At 41.8% G+C, this 23,833-nt stretch overlaps 1 protein-coding gene across 1 annotated transcript in view; it reads left to right on the forward strand.

Annotated features, from left to right (window-relative positions):
- Nucleotides 1–5,306: 5,306 nt before the first annotated feature.
- The window catches only part of TMEM131 (transmembrane protein 131), a 201,414-nt gene continuing 182,887 nt past the window's right edge, over nucleotides 5,307–23,833 (forward strand). Inside the window, exon 1 of the mRNA XM_065891409.1 lies at nucleotides 5,307–5,487. Coding sequence (XP_065747481.1) covers nucleotides 5,307–5,487 — 181 coding nt within the window. The remainder of the gene's footprint in view (nucleotides 5,488–23,833) is intronic.

Below are 23,833 nucleotides of genomic sequence, written 5' to 3' on the forward strand. Positions count from 1 at the left end.
ATGTGTCAGTCAGCTTGGAAGGAAAATGTTGAACAAAACCATAGTTAATTCTAGCATTTAATGCAAAATGCTTATTAGTAGAGGTGTAAATGTGGTCGCAGTTACAGTCATCGATGATGCCCTGGTTCAAGTAAATTTGGAAATTGCAAAGGCATCTAGTTTTCTTGGAATATCCGAGTAAAACGCTTCCAATAGGATGAAATCCACATAAAGAGTGGGCTCAACCCACCATCTCCCAAGCTACCATCCTCATCCTGCAGCATGAACCCATCTGGGGTTTATTTGCCTTACCCTAGGCTACAGCAATTTACCTAATAATTGAACACACTTAAACCTGGGGCTTCATGAATTGCTTTTTTTTCTTTTTAAGAACAATGCCATGGAAAACCTACCAAGGAATAAGGCCCGCAGCAGACAGAATGAGCAGGTTACTCTGTACATTAAAGAAGATTGTCAGTATGCTACATTTCTTCTTATTCCCTTATTGCTGTGGGCTTTATTCATACTCCGAACTAGATGAAAGAGAACTGAAAACAAAGAAAAAACAGTAGAAGTTGCAAAGGCTGGATAAATAAAGACATTGGTGGAACCCAGAGTTGCCTTCATTTAATGCTCCTCCTCATTTCTCCTTTGGTTCTCTCCCTCCTATGACATTTTGTACCTATCTATCTTATCCACTAAGACTTTAAGTTCCCTTGAGGGAAAGGACTATGTCTTACCGATCTTTATCTTTTGGTATTATTCATTTATTCGTCCATACATCAGTCATTCCATAAGTGTTACTGAGAGCCTAATATATTCCAGAAGCTTGGGATACATCAGTGAACAAAACAGATGGAGGTGAAAGACAGATCAAGACAACACATAATGAATAAGTAAATTAAACAGTATTATAGAAAGTGATACATTTTATGGAAAAAGAAAAAATGAGCACAGGGTCAGGAGGATTGGGACTTGGGGTTGGATATATTATTAAACTGCAGTTATTAACAATGGTGATCAGAGTACGCTTCACTAAGAAGGTGATGACAGAGCTAAGACTGGAAGGAGGTGAGAAAGTGAGCCAAGCAGGGAACTGAGGGAGGAGAAAGCACTTCAGACAGAGGGAAGAGCTGGGACATAGGCCCTGGAGAAGAAGCATCCCTGGTATGTTTGAGGAACACAATGGAGGCGAGTTCAGCTGAAATTAACTGACCCTAGGGGAGTGCAGTAGAAATGGAAGTCAAAGTTCATGGGGGGCCAGGTTGTGTAGAGCCAAGTGGGCCAGCAGAAGAGCTTTGGTTTTTACCCGGAGATGGGAGCCACTGCAGGAGGGACGGAGGTATCTTACGCTTTAAATGGTCATTCTGCTGCTCTGTGGACAATAGACCATAAACATGCAAATTTATGTCAAAAAAGAAAGCAAATACCACCAGAACTTAAAAAAATAAAATCAAAGCTGAGTTTATATACTTGTCAGGCAAGGAAACACATCAGTGAAAAAGTTTACTAATTCATGAATTGGGAAAAGTCAGGGTTTTTTAAGTGCTAGAAAGAGGAAAGGGGGTTCATGGGGGTGATGCTAATCTAAGATTGAAAGCCAGCACCCTCATAGGAAAGAACAGCGCTGGATCAAACAGGGAACTTTGTTCAATGGGCAGAAACAAGTCTTCAGTTAGGTCTAATAAGGGTCTGGCCTAGGGGTCACTCAAAGTTCACAGTCCTTTATCAGTTTCAGTTGGTTTGAACCAGTTGCGGTATAACATAGCATCCCATTTTGATATCTCCTAGGCAAAGGCTGTAAGTGGAAAATTTTCCTTTTACAGTTGGGCACAGAGAAACCTGTTAGGAAGCTCTTGCAGAAATCCAGGTAGAAGATGATGGGGCTCATCCCAGAGCATACCATGGAGGTGATGAGAAGCAGCAACTGATGGTTGGAGTTGCCCTGGAGACAGGAAAAGCTGTGGGTGGAAACGGTTTGGGGAACAGATAAGGAGTTCATGTGAGTTTCAGATGTCAAATAGATGCAGCAACAGGGACAGTGAGGTCTGGCTGGTGACGTAAAGTTCGGACTTGAAAAAGGGTATAGATGGTGTCAAATACCAGGATCCCATGTGCTGTCAACTGGTGAGCCAGTGAGATGGAGCCCTGGGGACTCCAACAGTATTTTCCCCTCCAGGTCCCAAATTTTAATTCATATATATTTTTATTACAATGAAAGTATTCTTGTACGCCTCCTCAAATATTTTGTGGAATGAAGTGGGAGTATAAATCAATGATCATTGGAACTTTCACTGTGCCTCATATGGTGTTTTAATTTCCCCCAATTTATTAGATATCATTTTACAGATAAGGAAACTGAGGCCAGAATAGTTGAGTAGTTTGCCTAGCATCATGTAGCTAATAAAGGCAGGGCTGGGATTTAAGCCCAAGTTCACCTGAGTCCCTTTTAACTCTGCTTCCGATAGTTACTAATCTGGGTAGAGAACAAAGTTGACTAGAAGGTGAGGAGTCCCAACTGTTCGTAGTTCCTGGCATGTTCCAACTTAGTGCAATAGTCTTTAAACTTGAGCATGTATCAGAATCACCCAGTGGCTTGTTAAAAGACAGACTCAGGACCTCAACCCAGAGTTTCTGATTCCACATGTCCGGGATGTGGTCTGCTAATGTGCATGTCTGATAAGTTCCCAGGTGATGCTGGTGCTGCTGGTCTGGGGAGGACACTGTGAGAACCACAGGTTTAGCCGCTTTTCACTGATTCTGCCAGTGAGATAGCCTGTCAAATGCCCAGGTCTCTCTAATTCCCCAAAGGGGATTAGAGGGGTGTCTGCTGCTAATTGGAACTTCAGAAGGGTCCTTGGTGATAATTCCTTCGCCTTTTTTTTTCTTTTTTTTTGGCCGCACTGTGCAGCACGTGAAATCTTAGTTCCCCGACCAGGGATCGAACCCGGGCCCCAGCAGTGGAAGCTCGGAGTCTTAACCACTGGACTGCCAGGGAATTCCCAGTTCCTCCAGTTTTAACGTAGTTCTCTCCTTCCCAAGGCACACGGCTGTTGGGGGAGAGGGGATGATGGGGTGATGGCGGCTCAACTCCAGGTGCTCTCCAACACAGTTTACCAAGCTGTCCAGTAAGTTCTTCTTTTATTATTATTCTCCCAGCATTCTCGTTGCCCTTTCCTGGGAACAAACTACCATCATCACCCCTGTGACTCCCAACATCCATCAGGCACAGTGGGGGGGGGTTCAGGTACGGTGGGCCCTAAATGCTTACACAGCTATTGGGGATGGGGGGCTTAAAGAACAAGAATACAAGCTTATAAACACACAATTAGATGCAGGACCTTGAAAGAAGCTTGTGCAAGAGAGGGGCCCTAAAGCTTCAGCTTCATTAGCTTCATGGGAAATCAGCCTCTGATCAAACAGGTCTGTATATGTCTAGGCTCCAATTATAGCCATATGCTTAGTTCCCATGGGGCTCTTGAGCCTCAGGCTAATCAGAGGATGTGGTCGATTCCTGTGTAAGAGAACCTGAGCGTTTCATGGTTGAAGAGACTTGTCTGCCCTGAACCTGGTAGTTGGTGAAGGGCTGCTGAGTCCTTGTGCCGCACCTTGAAGGTAAGTTTTGACCCAGCTAAGGCACTCAGTTACTTATCCTTGGGCTTGATTTCTTCGGTGAGTTAAAAGCCTTCCGGATACAAACATGGAAAAGCCAACTTAGAGATAATACTAATTATTCCTATTTATATCAAGAACAAAATTCGATTAAATTCTGACTCTAATATTCAGAAAAGTAAAAGTGCTTTTCAAAAATCAGGGTAAGGCTATTAAAATGCAAAGTGCTTGCTTGACAAAGAAGACTGCTGCATAGGGTAGCACTTTGAGCTTCTTTTTTAAGTCTTCCTGAAATTTTATTTTCCCACGTAGTTTGTTCCAAGACGTATGAGGGGTGGACTTGGCCTTCATACAAGGATTCACTCAACAAATCCTGCTAAGCATAAGCAAACGGCTCTGTAGTTAGGGGAAGTTACTAAGATAGTTACTAAATTAGGAATTAGGGGAAGTTACTAATTGATTAAAAAGGGAGTTTGTAGCGAACAGCCACGCCCATGAAGAACCTTGACCTAAGCTGAAAAGCGCATGTAAGAGGTATGAGGTGGCTTCCCGAAGGAGACTAAAAGAGACGGCATTTGTGTTGAGCCTTGAAGGAAATATGTGAATAAAATGTCTTAAGAATTATTCCAAGACGGAGAAAGCCAGCATGAACACTGGACGCTGTTCTGAAGAACAGTCTGCCCTCTGCCTCCAGGGACACTGCTGTTTTATACACACACACACACACACACACACACACACACCCCAAAGGGCTTTCTCGCTGCAAAGTGGGCACAATCCAAGGAGTCCATTAAGCGTTCCTGGGTGCTGTGTCTTGAAGGATACAAAGATGAACAGAGCAGGTCCGCGTCCCCAAGGCAGCGCCTCCAGGAACTCAATCAGGCCATGGGTATTCTCGAAGCGGCTGAGAGGCGGAGGTGCGGCCAGGAGGAGTCACTGGAATGCATTTTCCGTGCTGGGCCTCGAGGTCTGGATGCGCACTCAGTCCTCTGGAAGGCTCTCGCATTGCAGTACCAGGGATGCAGGGGTTTGTCCCCTGCTCACAGCAGCGTCCCAGCCTGCCCCAGCGCCCCGCAGCCCCTCCCCGGCCCCGCCCCCGTACCAGGGCGGCTGCGCGGCCAGGCCTCCCGGTCCGCACGTGATCTCCGTCACTGCCTCCGCGAAGCCTGAACCGCCATCATAAGTCCTGGCGGCTGGGCCCTGGCCTGCCTCCCTCCTCCTCCTCCCCTGGGGGCCAGGGGTGACAGGTTGGGGGTGTGCTGCCCTCGTCCCGCCTGGCCACTGAAGCCGTGGGCCTCCGAGGGCGGGAAGACGAGTTCCGACCCACGGACCCCGGGGCGGGCAGACTGCCAGGCGGGCCGCCCAGGTGACGACACGGCGGGGGCGGTGCCTAGGGCCGCGCCCCGCCCCTCGCAGGCCAGCGCCCAAAGCCCGCGGCCCGTGCCCGTTTCCAGTATGGCCGACCGCTGTACTTGACCCGCGGCCTCTCCGCTTCGACTCTCCGTAAGCGATGCAGAGGCCGAGGCCGTGACTGACACTCTTGCTCACACGCACGCACGGACCCAGACCCACGCCCGGAGTCCGAGCCCTGGGCCCAGAACCGCTCTCTCCCCCGGCGCCGCGGCCAGAGCCCGGACCACGGCTCCCGCGCCGCCGCTGCCTAGCCGAGAAGGACCGCGCCGGATCTCGAGCGCGGCGGCCCGCGGCCGGCAGGGATGGGGAAGCGGGCCGGAGGAGGAGTACCAGGAGCCGCCGCCGCCTCCACGTCCCCCGGGGCCGGTCTGGAGCCCGCGGCCAGCCGCGGCGGGGGCCCGCGGAGCGCGGCCGCCGGCTTCCTGGGAGCGCTACACCTGGTGATGACCCTCGTCGTCGCCGCGGCGCGGGCCGAGAAAGAAGGTGGGTGTCAGCCGGCCGGCATCTCCCGGGCCCGGCCCCGCGGCTGTCACCGCGCCCTCGCGGAGGCCGCTGCCGGGCTGCGGCCGGGGAGGAAGGGCCGCGGCTCTGGGCTCGGAGGGCGGCCGAGCGCGGGGCTCGGTCCGGCGCGAAGTTGCTTGGTCGAGTCCCGTCCCGAGCCGGGAACTTGCGGTTCGGATGCCAACTCGCGGCGTTGGCCGCACGGAGTTGCTCTTGTTCTCCGTGATTCCTTCCCCTCGTCTTCCCTGTTGTCTCCTGTCACTGCCGTTTCAAAACTTCCTGAGTTCTCATATATTGTTGCCACTTGGCTCACTAGGTAGGAGGGGCATATTTTTAGACTTGATTGCTGTTAATAGGCACATTTGAGGACACTTTTTTTTTTGGTTGCGGTTTTAATAGCGGCGTGCGAACAGAACTCACTTTAAAATGTAAGAATAGCGAGACTGGTGGAAAGGCTTCAAGACAGCTTACCGAATTTTACTTTGCATTTGTTGAAACATTTTGGGAGGAGGAATCTTGTTTTTTTCAGCTTCCCTTTTCAGTATCGCTTTGCAATATTGATGATTGTTTAGCTAACAATTCTCTCTCTCTATAGTACAATTCTGCTTAGCTCTCTTTTGAGCTATTGAAAGTCTGTTTATATTTTTTACATGTTTTAAGATACTTAATTGGGTGTCATTGTCTTTAATGTGAAAGACTTTAAAAACCAATGTCAAGTTTCTAGTTTGCAAACCTTTATCTATAATTTACAGTTAAGGGCTGACGCCTATTTTTAAAACTCTTGTTAGTATTGTATGACTGTAACACCGGTACTTCTACAGGGTTAAAAAATCATTTTGTAACCTAGAAGACCAGATCTGTAATTTTGTCATTACTACGTGTTTTTTTGAGCCTGGGGAAGTGAGTGACCACAGAGCCTTCATGAAGAAATCACTAAAAGTGAATGGTTTTTAAAAAGCTAAGCAAAACTTGTTAGTTTAGCTTCTGTTTCACACTAAACTGCCACTGCAAAGAAAATAATTTCTTGCCGCAATGACTTTAAGGTTGATGTTCTACTTTACAACTAAAGTCACTTGCTTTTTATTGTTACTGAGGGCAACAGCAGAGCAAACCAAATTAATGTTAAAGTGCAGTGTGTTTCAGTTTACTGTTCATTTTTTTGCTCAGAACAGTACATTCTCTCACTTAACTCTAAGCAACCTTAGTCTGGGTTAACATAGGTGAAAGTTATTCAGAGAATTGCCATCTGTAGAAAGGATTAATTGACAGAGGCAAGATTATTTCCTGAATAAAATATTGCTGCTTTAGGACTAGTCAGGCCTGGGGTTGTCATAGTTCATCTTTGGTTACAGATCTGCAGCTGGTTCTTGTGTGGCCATGGTGCCCAGCACAGCCTGGCATGTAGTTGGTGTCCAGTAAGTCTGAAATAGTACAGTAAGTTAATGTCTCCTTGAGTGTAAGGTAGTCCTTGGCAGGTATTGGGTCCCGCTTTTTCTCTGCCTTTGCTTACCTTGTGCAGTGCCAGGCACACAGTAGGCATTTAACATTTGAGTGAGTGATTATACTCATGGGTCATTAGCACAGGGAAATAAAATGATTGAGTCAGTAAAACATTAAGTTTGTATTGTCATCCTGCTGCTTATTTTTCCAAGAGCCATTTTATGTGCTAATTCTCAGTGTATACTTAAGTAAACAAATCCCTTGTTTGAGAAATGTCAGCCTAGGTTATATTTGCCAGTTTCCCTTTTGTATGGTTTATAAGTTTTAATACACCTCTTCTAATACCCGTAAATGTAAGGGTTAAGGGAGGAGAATACGTGCCAGGGTGTACAAGGATGAAAAGATGTGGTCGAATCAGCCAGAGGTCCTGGCAGAATCAGACACCTTTTGTGGCCCATGTTTTGTCTGGATGAACAATTTGGATGGAGAAATTAGCTATTCAAGGTATTGATGGTAATTATTACTAATATAGAACACAAGGACTCTGTCCATCATAAATGGATCTGGCTCTAATCAAATATTCCATGAAGGTAGCTCCAAAAATGGCCAGTGCTCTCAGCCTCCTTGCTGACCAGATTCTGGTAGTTTTTGTTTGAGTAGTAGTGAGATTGACTTTCTTCCATGAATGTGATACTGCAAATTTGGCACCATTCACCCCGCAAAGGATGCTGTTGGGTTTTTTTTTTCCAGAAAATCTGGGCAGATTTCTGAAGGTGGCTGAGTTCACTTTGTCCATTTGCATCCTGAGGACTTTTTGTGTTTATTTTGGCAGTATAAACCAGCATAATTTTTCGAAGTTAAGGCTCACCTGCAAGTTTAACGATGTTTCTCTGGGCACTTTGTGTTTTAGTGTATTTCTGTTGCAGCAGAATCTCACTGAAGAATCTTCAAAACAAAATAAAACTCACTGTGTTCGGAAGGAAAGCAGCAGAAATAGCTAGATTACCTAATGCAGTTTTTCATGTTTGGACTAGGTGTTGTTAATTTTAAGTCAGAAGCGTGAACCATTCTTTGTCTTAACATCCTGTATGTCTTAACACTCCTATATCTTAACATTTGTCTTCACTGATCTATGGGGGTGTGTTTCACTAGTTCAGAGAAAAGGGACCTTTGAAGATGTTTTGACTCTGCTCTACAGTTTGTAAGGACCTCTGAAAGAGTTGCCAGAGGTGGAAGTTACTGTAATTACTACAACTAACTTGCTTATTCTGGATTGGTGTCAAGATTTTTCTTGAAGCTAAGATCTAGATATTAAGAAGAATGAAAATAGGGGTGTGTGTGTGTAATGAAAATATATTAAAATATATATAGTGAAGATACGTGTGTACATCTTAAACGTATAACTTTTAGTGGTATTTTTATTTGTAAATCAGCCCATTCATTATTACAAGCAAATAAGAGCTTTTGAAAAAAAGCATCATATATCATGTATAATATAGTTTCGTTGTGAAATGTGTTTTTGGAGGGCATGGTTGTCTTTTAACTTATTATGAATGAAGAGCTACGTTTTATGCATCTAGTAAATATAAAGGATAAATTTTCAGGAATGTGATTGTTTTTTAGTCTGTGACAATTTATATTTGTGTCACATGTTTTATCATTAATTGGCGATTTATGGCAGGGCAAAGTTTGACAGTCTTTCTTAGGACTTTTAAATTTGTCTACCAGATACTTCAGTTTCGTGCACAAATTAAAGCTGTATTTGTGACAGAAGTGCAGAAGGAGGGTACAAAAGTGTTCTCTCTCCAAAGCATATGGACAAAGTGCTTAGGAATAAAGGCCAGAAGAAAAGAGATAAAAAACCTAATTTGATTAGGTTTTTTGTCTTAGGATGGTAGAATTGATCAGGAGCGGTATTTGCTTTCTTCTAATCAAATTATTACTTCATAATGTAAAAATGTTTTTTAAGAGTGATTTTCTTAAGAGTGAAATGTTTTAATCCTTGCATGGGGGTAGCGTGATTACTTTTTAATTTAGGGCCTAGTAAGTAGAATATTCATTCATAGTGCTTCACTAAAGAACTTGCGTTGCTTGCTTTTACGAAAAGCTGTTTGCTACTGCCTGGATCCTTGGAATCCTCTAGTTGGAAAAAGTGTGTTGTCTTTCTCTCGCTAAGGACAGTTTTGCTCCTCTTTGCAATGCTTGCAGCCATCCCCATAGACACCTGCCCAAAAAATCAGCTTTTGGGAGTAGGTGTGAAATCATCTAATTTGTTATCATCCAGAGTAGTAATAAGCAAAGCTACTCTTGGGGGAAAATGAAATCATTGTTGGTGCTTTTGATCTTTTAGAAATTCTCCTTCATCTGCATGGAGCTTGAGCTTTCTGATTGTCCTTGTCACACTGAGAGGCCTTTTTTCTCTGGCTGAAGTTTTCCTTATCTGCTGTAAGCAGCGTCAGGCACTGTTGATAGCTGCTTCTTGGAACTTTTCTTCCTTCGTCTCTGTGACTTCGTACTTCTTGGTTATCATCCTGCCCTGTTGTCAGTCGCTGCTCTGCAGCTGCCCGTTGGCTGTCTTCCTTCTCATGCACATCTGGCCACCAGCACACGCTGCACATGTCCAGAGCAGAATTCTCTGGCGCTACCTCTGGTTTCCGGGTTTTTATTAATGCCATGATTATTCTCTCTGCCACGTTGGTCTCGATTTTGACCGTTTACCGAGTAGCATCAGTGTCTGTTAACTTTCTTGGGCGGCTCTCCTACCGCCTCCGGCCTCCTGCCTGGGGCACTGCCCTAGGCCCTCTCACTTCCCAACTCTCTCCACTTCTCTAAAGTCCTGCAGTCCCCTCTCTCAATTTGCATCGTCTTTGTTACTCAGCTGTTATTCATTTTGACACTTAATCATATACTGCCTTGTTTAGCTCCTTAAATTGTTTTATGGTTGTCATTCTTCACCCAGTCTGGAATTTCTATGGGGCAGAACCTCTATCAACATCTGCAGTATGTATTAATACATAACAGGCATTCAGTTTTAAACAGAGGGCTGCCGAGAATGACCTTATCCTCCCCTTCTCATATCTGAAACCTGGATTGGGAGTCCACAGTACAGGTAAAACTCTGAACTTGGGTGCAGGTGTTAGCAATTCTGCTACAGTAAGACATAGGGCAACAATACTTTTTTCTTCCCTACATGTTGCTTTCTATTGTAACTAAAGTGAGTAACATATACTTATCTAAACCATCACTTTCGTTACTTTTAGATTTTAATATTTCACATCCTCATAAAGCCCCAATTTATAGATCATGAAGCAAGCGCAGAGAAATTAAGTAATATTCCCAAGGTGACAGAGCTGGTAGGTAGTTGAGCTAGGGTTCCCTTGCAAGCCATCTCTCCCGAGTCGAGCTGCTTAATCCTGAATGAGTACTTAAGGTAGTAGATTCTCTTGTATACCAGCTGGATAAAGAACAGTCCTGCCAGGTCATGCAAAACCAATGTGTTAAGTATTCAAGTGAGGTGAATTTTTTTTTTTAACAACTGTAAACATCTATATCACTTTCTATTAACTTCTTAACCATTAAAATGATCACAGGCCATCTGGATCATGCACATTCTTAAAAGGAAACCAAGGCAATTCATGAATGGATGATCCATGGAGCAGGTATTTGGTATTAGAAGCCCCGACTCGACTCTTAGCTCTTGATGATTTAGGTACCTGGTATATTGCTTAGGTTGAAATTACGCTGCATTCTGTGAATTCATGTACTTCTTAGTTCTAGATTGGTGCGACAAGTTAGTGTAGACATGTGGAATAGTCTCAGAAACTGGCCCTGTCTTCAGAGGAAATGGAGATAATCCAAAGGCTTGTAGTGGCATCAGCTTTTGACAGTGGTGAAATCTCTTTCAGACTTCTGTGAGAAGTCTAGGAGCTCCAGAAGTTCATCTCTGGTGCTTTTGTTCATTCTTATGAAGGTGTTTTTGGATTAGGCGGTCATTATCATCCGTAGTAGATCAGTTTTTCTTTCATTCCTTTGTGATTGCTTTAGAAAGATTTTTAGAAAACTATAACTCTTGATTCATTTTGTTGAATATAGCACTTAGGGCAAAGGTCTGAAAAATGTCTAAGGTCTAAGAAGATCCTTGACATGGTCTGTCATGATAGAGCATCAGACTCATTTTATTTATTTCTATATATAATTGTGGTAAAAAATAAAACACATAAAATTTACCATCTTAACCTTTTTTTTTTTGGCTGCGTGGCATGTGGGTTCCTAGTTCCCCAACCGGGGATCGAACCCGTGCTCCGTGCATTGGGAACGTGGAGGCTTAACTACTGGTCAGCCAGGAATTCCCTGCATCTTAACCATTTTTAAGTGTATAGTTCAGTAATATCAAGTATATTCACATTGTTGGGCAATGGGTCTCCAGAACTTCTTCATCTTGCAAAACTGATACTCTCTACCCGTTAAACAGCAACTCCCCATTTTTCTCTTGCACCCAGCCCCTGGAAGCCACTATTCGACTTTCTGTTTTTTTGTGAATTTGATTCCTTTAGATACGTTATATCGTGGAATCATGCAGGATTTAACTTTTTGTGACTGGCTTAGTTCACTTAGCATATCGTCCTCAAGGTTCATCATGTCGTAGCATGTGATGGAACGTCTTTCCTTTTTAAGGCTGAATAATCTGTTGTGTATATATATATATAATTATATATATGATATATATATTTACAAAATATATATAATATATATTTACATAAAGATATATATTTATAAAATGTATATATTTATATAATTATATATATATATACACACACACATATATATATCATTTTTCCATTTTGTTTATCCATTTGTTTATCCATTGCCAATGGACATTTGGGTTGCTTCCACTTGTTGGCTATTGGGAATAGTACTGCTGTGAACGTGGGTGGGCAAATGTGTCTTTGAGATCTTGCTTTTACTTCTTTTAGGTATATACCCAGAAGTGGGATTGCTAGATCATATAGTACTTCTATTTTTAATTTGTTGAGCAACTGCCATACTGTTTTCCATTACAGCTGCACCATTTTACAGTTCCACCAACAGTGCACAAAGATTTAGTTTCTTCACATCCTCACCAACACTTCTTTCTTTTTCTTTTTAATAGTGGCCATCCTAATAGATGTGAGGTGATATCTCATTGTGGTTTTGATTTGCATTTCAGTAATAATTAGTGATATTGAGCATCTTTTCTTTTTTTTTTAAGGCTTATTTTATTTAATTATTTTTGGCTGTGTTGGGTCTTCATTGCTGCGCGAGGGCTTTTTCTAGTTGCGGCGAGCAGGGGCTACTCTTCCTTGCGGTGCGTGGCCTTCTCGTTTCAGTGGCTTCTCTTGTTGCAGAGCATGGGCTCTAGGCACGTGGGCTTCAGTAGTTGTGGCACGCGGACTCAGTAGTTGTGGCTCATGTGCCCTAGAGCACAGGCTCAGTAGTTGCAGCTCATGGGTTTAGTTGCTCCACAGCATGTGGGATCCTCCTGGACCAGGACTTGAACCCATGTCCCCTGCATTGGCAGGCAGACTCCCAGCCACTGTGCCACCAGGGAAGTCCCAAGCATCTTTTCATATGCTTGTTGGCCATTTGTATATCCTTTTTGGAGAAATATTTATTCAAGTCCTTTGCCCATTTTTTAATTGGGTTATTTTTGTTGTTGAGTTGTAGTAGTTCTTTATATATTCTGGATATTATCCCCTTATCAGATAGATGATTTGCAAATGTTTTCTCCTATTTTGTAGGTTGCCTTTTAGGGTTGTATTCTTTGATGCACAGAAGTTTTTAAGTCTGATGTAGTCTATTTGTCTATTTTTGTTTTTGTTGCCTGTGCTCTTAATGTCATATCCAAGAAAACATTGCCAAATCCAATGTCATGAAGCTTTTCCCTGTAGTATTTTCTTCTAGGAGTTTTACAGTTTGGGGTCTTAATTTTGATATTCATTATGAGTTACTTTTTGTATATGATGTAAGATAAGGTTCCAAATTCATTCTTCTGCATGTGGATGTCCAGTTTTCCCAGCACCATATGTTGAAGAGACCATCCTTTCCCCATTCAGTTGTCTTGGAACCCTTGTATAAAGATCATGTGACCATGTACATGGAAGTTTATTTCTGGGCTCTCTATTCTATTCCATTGGTCTATTAATCTCTCTTTATACTAGTACCACACTGTTTTGATTACTCTAGCTTTGTTATTTGTTTTGAAATCAGTGTGAGACCTCAACTTTTGTTCTTTTCTTTCAGGATTGGCTATTGGGTTCCCTTGATATTCCATATGGATTTTTTTTTTTAACCTCTTTATTGGAGTATAATTGCTTTACAATGGTGTGTTAGTTTCTGCTTTATAACAAAGTGAATCAGCTATACATATACCTGTATTGCCATATCTCCTCCCTCTTGCATCTCCCTCCCACCCTCCCTATCCCACCCCTCTAGGTGGTCACAGAGCACTGAGCTGATCTCCCTGTGCTATGTGGCTGCTTCCCACTAGCTATCTGTTTTACATTTGGTAGTGTATATATGTCCATGCCACTCTCTCACTTCGTCCCAGCTTACCCCTCCCCCTCCCTGTGTCCTCAAGTCCATTCTCTACATCTGCATCTTTATTCCTGTCCTGCCCCTAGGTTCTTCAGAACCTTTTTTTTTTTTTTTTGATTCCATATATATGTGTTAGCATACAATATTTGTTTTCCTCTTTCTGACTTACTTCACTCTGTATGACAGACTCTAGGTCCATCTACCTCACTACAAATAACTCAATTTCGTTTCTTTTTATGGCTGAGTAATATCCATTGTGTATATGTGCCACATCTTCTTTATCCATTCATCTGTTGATGGAGACTTAAGTTACTTCCATGTCCTGGCTATTGTAAATAGAGCTGAAGTGAACATAGTGGTACATGACTCTTTTTCAATTATGGTTTTCTCAGGGTCCATATGGATTTTAGGATGGATTTTTCTATATATGCAAAAAATGCTATTGTGGTTTTGATAGGTTTTGCATTGAACCTGTAGATTGTTTTGGGTAATATTGATATCTTAATAATATTACGTCTTGCAATCCATGAACATGGGATGTCTTTCCACTTATGTGTGTCCTATTTTATTTCAGCAGTGTCTTGTAGCTTTCAGCGTACAAGTCTTTCACCTCCTTGGTTATTAGATTTATTCCTAGATGTTTTATTTTTTTTTGATGCTATTGTAAATCACACCTGCATTGTATGACTAAGGGTTGTGAACTAGTTTTTGATAAAAGAAACATGGTCTGCTTTTGAAACAAAAAATTCTGCAAGCTTAAGGTAGTTCCTTAGATTATTTGCCTATAAAATGAAATGTATTTTAAGCCTCTTAAGTTCTAACAATTTGTGACTATTTTCTTAATCAGTTTTGATTATAAAATGATGTGACAGTCTAACTTTGGTTCTTAAGAACTACTTTTTTTCCTGTGTAGTTACAGTATACATTTGAATCAAAACATGTGCTAATAAAAACCTATCTCAGCAGTAAATTTGAGATGTAGCCTAAGCCAACTCTCTTGGTACAAAGTAATTAGGGTTTGCATTCATGGTGTGGCCCAGGCGCTACTTAGATTTTATTTGGAGGGGAATGAGTAAATTGGAAGCAGAAGATTTTCCTAGGAAATTGTTTCTGGTACAAAGATGCTTTCTAAGACTTTACTTATAAAGAGCTTTGAAATAAGGTTCAAATTTGTCATTCTAGAGTTTTACTTGGTGTCTAAGCAGTGTCTAAGAGAGGGTGGTGTGCTTTTCTAACTGGGTCACTTTTAAAAAGTGCTTCCATGAATTTGTGACATGGGCTTGTGTGAAGTATTGCTTCTTGATTTGAAAATGGATAATGGAGTAGTGGTTAGCACTATCAAGAGGTAATGTCTCTTTTTGGGGCTAGTTCAGCAGTAGTTATGTTTCACGGGTAAGGGAGTTATTTCATATTTAGAAGTTTACCTCATTGTACTGGGGGCTTCTCTTGGGTTATGGCTGGACTCGAAAATAGGTTACTGAGAATAGTGTTGACAAGAGAGGAAAGTAAGAAGGGAGCAGGCTGGCAATTAGATCTGATTTTATTGGAATCCTAGAGATTCTTGTAAATAGAAAATAATTTCTGAATATTGTCAGTTTCTTCCCAGCTGCATCTGGGTTTATTTATACTTGTATAGGATCTTGAGCTTCTGAAAGTTAAGGACTAGGTCATATTCTTCCTGGACCTAGCATTTTAAGGAGTTCAACACATTGAGTTCTGTCTTGGTAGGAGAAGCAGTAAACCATAAAGATGGTCATAAAGATGAACCAGAATGAAGAAAAAGTATTTATGAAATGATAATATTTACACAAGTTTGATATTGTACCATTTCAGGAATGTATTATGTAAGCAGTTATTGCCTATAATTGGTAATGCCTAGAATTACTTGATGATGATTGCTAATGTTTATCAAGTTCTTTCTTTGTGTCAGGCACTGTGCTGATTGCTTTGCATGCCTTACCTCTTTTAATCCTCACATTAATGTTGTGCGGGGCCACAGTCCTTCTTCCTTCTTCTCCTAAATCTCTTTGTTCTTGGCTACAATTCCTCTGTGGCTGTCAGTACTGCTGGGGGTTGCTTGTTTGTGAGAGTATAATAAAGGATTTTAATTTCCGATAAAATGAGACAGTGTAGTGTATAATAGTTTTTCTTGTGCATACAACTTAGAGGTCAGTTTGAGAAAACTTCTTAATTTCACACAAAAAATTCATGTTGGTTGTAAAAATGAAACATAAAATATGGATGAGTAAATTGAGAAAAATTTCTGTAATCTGTCAGGTAGAAAGAACCAACATAGTCATCATCTCCCTTTCTTCTCCCCCATTTTTCTCCCCTCTACTCCCCATTTAAAAAATAGATGTTGCCAACATTGCCTTTGAAGAAAACTATCAATTCATATATTTCAACAATACTGTGTGAGCGTGCCCACTTTCCCACGTTGGCTGTTATACTTCTTTTAAGTCCTTGCCCACTTGGCAATAAAAGACATCCCTTTGTTTAATTGATTTTAAAAAATTGCTAGTGTTTCTTAGGCATGGTTTCATACCAGGTTGAGTGATGCACTTAGGTGTAAGATGTATCTCAAGTTCAGAGAGAGGAGGGTTAGAGCTCCAGCTGGGGTACTAAGATCACATAACCTTGAGAAATTCTGGGTGACGCAAGGCAGTGTTCTATTTATGGACCTAAGTCAAAGTGTGCATCAACAAGGAAGGATTTCTGGGAACCACCATTCCACTGTGCATGGCAAGGAGATGGGGTAGGAAGAACATACCAAACTCACCCCGTGAGTTATCTAAGTTAATGAGAGAGAAGTCCACAAGAGGTAGGAAGTTGAGAAGTAGAAATAGTGGTTCAGAGTGTGGGTCTGGGCTCTGGCCATCTCCTGCTTTCTGGCGATGTGACTGTAGGTAATTAGCATTAACCACTGTCTATCTCAGGTTCACTATCCATAGAGTAGGGGTAATAATAGCACCTCTCTCATGGAGTTATTGCAGAGATTTACCAAGGTCGTGGGTGTCAAGCCCTTAGCACAGTGCCTGGCACATTAAAAAAAAAAAATTGCTGGTAAGACTGAACTCTTTTACACTTCTGCTGGCTGTTTGTATTTCTTTTGTGTTGTTTGGTCACATCTTTGTCAATCTTTCTGTTGGTGTTTGAATTTTTCTTTTTGACTTAAATGAACAATTAAGGGTTTCATATTTTTCCAAGTTTCCATTTGCATTTTTATTTTTTACTTTTCTATTTATTATTATTATTTAAAAATGTATTGGCCAAATCTGTCACTGTTTTCTTTATAATAGAATTTTTATAACTGTAGTCATGAGAGATAGTATTCTGTTTTCTTGTAATGTCTACTTTTGGTAATAGAGAAATACTGGCCTCATAGAAATAGTTGAGAGGTATTTTTTCCTTTTTAGTTTTTTGAAAGAGTCAGCATGGAATTGGTGTTATTTTCCCCATAATATGTGGTTACCAATCAAAGACAATTGAAACCATCTGGGCCGGGAATTTTTTTTTTGTGGGTTTTTTTTTTTTTTAGTTATAATCTCAGCGTTTAAGATACAGGGCTGTTTAGGTTATCTGTCTTTTTCTGAGTGAGCTTTGGTAATTAAAATCTTTCAAAGAATTTGTCTACTTCATTTAAGTCATTAGATTTATTGAAAAAGTGGTACATAGTGTTCTCCTATTTCTTGAATATTTGTAGAATCTGTAGTAGTGACACTTCTCTCATTCCTGATATTTATAACTTGTGTCTTTTCTAATTTTTCTTGATCTGGCTAAAGGTTTATTAATTTTAATATTCTTCTGGCAAACAGATTTCAGGGTTTTTTTGCTCCCTATTAATCTCTCTCTGTCTATTTCTGCTAAGATTTTTATTATTGCCTTTCTTCTGCTTACTTCATTACTTCTAGTTTTTTTTTTTTTTGTGGTACGCCGGCCTCTCACTGTTGTGGCCTCTCCCGTTGCGGAGGACAGGCTCCGGACGCGCAGGCTCAGCGGCCATGGCTCACGGGCCCAGCCGCTCCGCGGCATGTGGGATCCACCGGGACCGGGGCATAAACCCGTGTCCCCTGCATCGGCAGGCGGATTCTCAACCACTGCGCCACCAGGGAAGCCCTTCTAGTTTTTAAAGTGGAAACTGAGATCTTTGATTTTGAGGCCTTTGGGGATTTACCAGGGATCTTTTTGTTATTGAGTTCTAACAATACGTTGTTATGATTTTTGTTTAAACTGTCCTTTTGTTTAAACTGTCAATGATATTTTAAAAATTTCCTCTGTGTGTGAATATACATGTATATACATTTATTTGTATATGTTTATATATATTTACATTTAGTTTATATAATTACTTATAGTTACCATTTCTAGTGATTTTCATTCTTTTGTATATTTCCACCTGGTATCATTTTCTTCTTGAAAGGTTTCCTTTAACATTTCTTTTTTTTTTTTGCGGTATGCGGGCCTCTCAGTGTTGTGGCCTCTCCCGTTGTGGAGCACAGGCTCTGGACGCGCAGGCTCAGCGGCCATGGCTCACGGGCCCACCCGCTCCGCGCAAGTGGGATCTTCCCGGACCGGGGCATGAACTCGCGTCCCCTGCATCGGCAGGCGGACTCTCAACCACTGCGCCACCAGGGAAGCCCTCCTTTAACATTTCTTGAAGTGTGTATCTGCTAATAATGATTTCTTTCATCTTTTATATGTCTGAAAATGTCTTTATTTTGCTTTTATTTTCAAAAATATTTTTGCTATGTATAGAATTATAGGTTGATATGTTTATTTCATATGTGAAGTGTCTACCTTCACTTTCTTCTTCCTTTCACTGTTTCCCACGAGACATTTGATGTCATCTTTATCTTTGTTCCTCTGTATGTAATATATCTCTTTTGATAAATTTAAGATTTCATTTTTGTCACTTTTTTGAGCAATTTGATTTGATGTCTGTTGGTATAGTTTTTTTTCATGTTTCATGTTTGTTGAATTTCTTGATCTATGGATTTATAGTTTTCATTAAGTTTGGGAAATTTTCAGCTATTATTTCTTTGACTCTTTTTCCTGTCCTCCTCTCCTCAAACCCAATTTGGGTACTCTAGGTATTCGTGTATTAGGCAGCTTGAAGTTGTTCCCACAGCTCACTGTACTACTTAGTTTTTGCATTTTTCATTGTGTTTCATTTTGGTTGTTATTGCTATGCCTTGATTCAAGTTCATCAGTCTTTTCTTTTGCAGTGTCTAATCTGCCATTAATCCCATCCAGTGTATCTTTCATCTCATACATGATATCAGTAGTTTTCATCTGTAAAAGTGTGATTTCAGTCTTTTTTATATCTTTTATTTCTCTGCTTATTAACTTAGCATATGGAACACATTTATAATACTTTTTAAATTGCTCTGTCAGCTGACTCTAACCTCTGTGCCGGTTCTAGGTAGGTTTCAGTTGATTGTTCTCCTGGTAGTTGATGTTTTCTTACCTCTTTGTGTGCTTGGTGATTCTTAATTGGATGCCAGACATTTCAGATTTTACTTTGTTGGGTGCTGTTGTTTTGGCTTCAGAAAAATACTCTTGAGCTTTGTTCTCAGATGCAGTTAAGTTAATTGGAAACCAGTTTGATCTTTTTTGCGTCTTGCTTCTAAGATTTGTTAGGTGGGTCAGGAGCAGGGCTCAGGCTCGGATCAGTTATTTTCCACAGCTGAGGCAAGACCTCCCTGAGTCCTCTATCCAAAAGCCTGGTGGGAACAGGCACTGTAACTGGTTCTGTGAGTGCCCAGCACTGTTCGCTCTAATCCTTTTGGGTAGTTATTTCCCAGTTTAGGTACTGATCAGTACTTTGCTGAGTACGGTGACCCTCTGTAGTTCTCTGTGTGGCTCTCTCTTTTATGATATTCTGTCCTATGAACTCTCACTGCCTTGGTTTCCTTGGACTCTCAGCTCTGTCTCATCAAGTCACAGAGTCCACCAGACTCTATCACAGCTTCCCCTCCCTGTGGCCTAGTAAATCAAGGCAGTGAGCTGATTATAGGGCTTGCCTTGTTTGTTTCCCATCTCTTAGAGATTGTTTTCTTCATTGACTGATATTTAGGGTCTGAAAACTTATCATTTCATGTATTTTGTCTGAGTCTTTGGTTGTTTCAGGTGGGAGGGTATGGTCCCTGTTACTCCTTCATGCCCAGACGTAGAAGTCTAGACATCTGTATCAGTTATTATTCTCCAGTATAGCCAACGTTGTTATTTTTAGGTGTTATTCCCAAACCTGTTGCTACAGAAAAAGTTTTGGTGATTTCAGATCAGATAGCGTATTAGTATCCTATTGCTGCTGTAAGAAATAACCACAAGCTTGGTGGCTTAAAAGAACACTAATTAATTATCCTACAGTTCTGGAGATCAGAAGTCTGAAATGGATACCACAGGCTAAAATTAGGGTGTTGGTAGGGCCACGTCCTTTATGGAGGCTCAAGGGGAGAAACTGTTTGCTTGACTTTTCAAGCTTCTTGAGAGGCTGCCACATGCCTTGGCTTCAGCCAGGTCCTTCTTATGCTGCCATCTCTCTGGTCCTCCCTTTTCTGCTTCCCTCTTACACTTTTACGGATATTGGGCCAACCCAGATAATCCAGAATAACCTTATTATCTTAAAGTCAGCTGATTGCAATCTTAATTCCATCTGCAACCTTAATTCGCTTTTGTTTTGTGACCTAACATATTCACAGGTTCCTGAGATTAGGACATTGACGTCTAGTGGAGGGGGAGCATCATTCTGCCTGCCAGAGATAGAGGGCTTTCAGCCATCCTTCTCATCTGCTGCACACGTTTTTCTTTCTTTTTATGGTGAAGAAAAATGATCTACTAAGGATTTTCTTCTTAACCTACACACATTAAAAAAAATTATTAGAAACAGTGAAACTCTGTAAACCTACATTTTAAAAAATGTGTTGTATATAGCTTGTCTACCATACATAATATTTAGAGGTAGTTTATTTTAATTTCAGATACAATTCATATATTTTTGTGGTTTACTTGCTCAACTTGTGAATTGAGAACTTTTCAGCTTGTCGTATCTGGCAATCTGTAAAAACTTCTGAAGTGTGTGAAGTATTGCCACAAATGTAATTTTAGGCAGGTGTCAACCTACCTTATATTTCAATATTTTTTTTCTCTTAAAATCGTATAATAGTACCTCTGTTCCCACCTCCTACCCCCACACACTCTTATCACAGTTCACTTCTTGTGTTGTTGCTTTTTATCATGTATAACAGCCTCAACTGGCTGAACATCTGTTCTTCCACCTGGCTGGGTTCTGCCTAGGGTCTCGTGCCTGGTAAATAGACAAGGTGAAGGCTTTGCAGATGGATGACTTTTCTTCACAAATTAGTTTATCATTTACTAGCTGTTTGTGTCTTGGGGACAAATTATTTAATTGTGGACTTTTCTCATCTATAAAATTGGAGCACACATGTTTAATAGAGTTGTTAGGCACTTTACGTAGGTACTCAAATGTTAGTTTTTGATATCTTTACAGAGAAGACTTCCTACCTTAAATTTTTTCTTCTTTTTCTAGGCTGTTTCCTCTGGCCTGCATCTCTTATTTTCATCTTTCCACCACTCCCCCCCAGGTAAAGAAACTGTGCCTGGAGCTTTTGTCTCTTGGATCAGTTCTCAATTCCCTCTTGCCCCTTACTGAGCAGGGAAAGCCCAAGGACAAGGGAAGCCCAAGGACACACCCCAGACAGGTAGCCATTTCTTTAAGGTGTCGTGTTTTATTTGAATGATATATGCAAATTTTACATTCCATTCCATGCTGAAAACAATTTTTCCTAAGTGAATATTCCTGGAAGATATTTCATGTTTCCTACTTCTTGTTCACAGCTGTCCATTCCTGGAAGTACTTTTTTTTTTTTTTTTTGCGGTACGCAGGCCTCTCACTGTTGTGGCCTCTCCCGTTGCGGAGCACAGGCTCTGGACGCGCAGGCTCAGCGGCCATGGCTCACGGGCCCAGCTGCTCCGTGGCATGTGGGATCTTCCCGGACCGGGGCACGAACCCGTGTCCCCGGCATCGGCAGGAGGACTCTCAACCACTGCGCCACCAAGGAAGCCCCTGGAAGTACTTTTTAACTGGCTACAGCAGCGCTATTAAGGTAGTTCTCAGTCAACAAGGAGAAAGGAATGGAATGTTGCCAGGGTCTTGGTTTGCAGCAGTGGACTAACCTGGACCCTCGCGTTCCTGCACAACTTAGCATTGGACAAGTTATGAAAGGCGCTGAGTAAAATTTAGAGAAGTGGACGATTCTCCATCCCTTACGGTAACACCAGGCAGTCCACTGTTGCAAGACAGACTGCTTTGGAAGTGAAGGCACGTGATGGCCACCAGCTCCTTGTGGGAGAAAGGGTTTGGCTTTCAGTTTCATAGGTCTGTTCCTGTAGATTCTTACTACATCAGTTTCTTTTTTTCCTTTTTTTTTTTTAAAATTTGAGCAGGTTGTATACAGTGATATATGAGTAATTTTCACCAGATGGGTATGTAGATACGTTTCTGAATCATTGCAGAATGAGTACTCCAAGACTTTGGAATATCTATGCAGAAAGATACATTCAGAAATATCAGAGAAGGCCTGAAAGTGTCATTCATTAGATTTTGAAAAGGAGATGTTTTCAAAAATGTAAGCTAGGCATTTGGGTGTCTGCAGACAGAGTTAGGGGAAGAAAGAAGTAACAGGCTAGTGGAGGGAGGTCTGTGGAAAGAGTTGGATGGGTGGCAGAAAGACTAAATAAGGTGAGCTCGGCCTGGGGCCTGGAAGAAACTAGTAATAAAGCAACATTGTCTGTCTAACCTCCCCACCACGCCACCTCCAGGGGGCTGGTCTTAAGATGTACAGGGTTATTTCTCTTCAGAGCCTTTGTACAATTGCAAATAAAAGTCTTAATTTATACATACTCAGTGGTCATAACACATCAACAGATTACACTTGATTGAGTTAAGTCAGCTAATTCACCGACATAAGTGTTGTCATTTCCTTTTTGTTCTGGTGGGAAGGCTGTGCCTTCGAAACTGGCTTGGGAGGTGAGCTGGGGAAGGGTTCCCTCCCCCTGATGACAGCTCTCTGTCTTCACCACACAAAGGCGAGTGGAAGCCGTTGGGAGTCACTCTTGCTTTGTGCAGGCTTCCCCTACAAGCACACGCCAGCACCGCTTGGCAGGCTTTCTGATTTATGTTTTGGTCTGAACGTCTCCTTTCTGGGGTGGAACTCGTTCTCAGAGGCCTGGTTGCAGGGAGATGGGAGGGCCCACTGTTATCAGCATTGTGCACGAGCACGGCACGTGCTCAGTACATCTTGACTCAGTTGGAAATTGAATCACACACAAGGCTGGGTCATGACCATCTCTGTGTTCACCTCAGAGCTTCATGTTGATTTCTTAAAATGTTAATACTTAAAACGTTAAAACACCACGTTGGTTTCTTTTCTTTTTTTAAACATTGCCCCTTACCTAGAAGTCATATCTCAGTTCCTATTTGGCCACCAGACTGGGCTGAACACTGGCAGATTAATTCATTAATTTTGATGCAGTGGGTGCCATGTCCTAGGCTGGGTCTAGAAAGATAAAGACGCAGTTCTGGCCCTGCAGGAGCCTCCAGCGTGGTGAGGTGAGCAGGACTGCAGACAGATACTCACGTTACAGGTCACAAGTGCTTATCAGGATAGCCAGTTACTTCGGGCAGGGCTCTCCAAGTGTACACGTGAGGTGGGGGGACAGAGGACCTCAGCTGGGAGCTGGGAGAAAAGACGTTCACTGTGATCCAGCTTACACGTCTCTTACCGGGACTGTTTCTTCCTTATAAGCAAAATGCTGGGCTTTGAATAAAGCTTTTGGGGTCCATAAATAAACATATTTTGAACTGACCTTGTGCTTAGAATAAGTAACTCATATTGGGGTCTTAGGCTTGACACGGTAGCTTTGTTACAATGTGTCTCAAAGAGGGAGTTTTATATTTCTTTTTCCTCCTCCCTTCCTCCCAACTTAAAAAAAAGAAAAACCCTAAAAAATGATGTAAGACATCCCAACAGGATGTTTCATGTGGGAAGACAGCATGGTTTGATAAAAAGAAAAGCAGTGAAGCTCTAGTACTTACTAGCCCTATGACTTTGGTCAGGTTACTTACCCTGTTTTCTCTTAGATTAAATGGGAATAAAGGCGCTTTATGGAGAGGTTGAGGAGATTAAACTTTTGGTTTGAGGGTGCTTGATAAATCTGTCTGCCATCACCTTCCCTCCTCCAGTGTGGACCCTCTTGAGAAATTCCCCATTGTAAGCTTTGGAATAGCGAGTAT

Source organism: Phocoena phocoena, chromosome 14, assembly GCF_963924675.1.
Source record: "Phocoena phocoena chromosome 14, mPhoPho1.1, whole genome shotgun sequence".
In the NCBI taxonomy this organism is placed as follows: domain Eukaryota; kingdom Metazoa; phylum Chordata; class Mammalia; order Artiodactyla; family Phocoenidae; genus Phocoena; species Phocoena phocoena.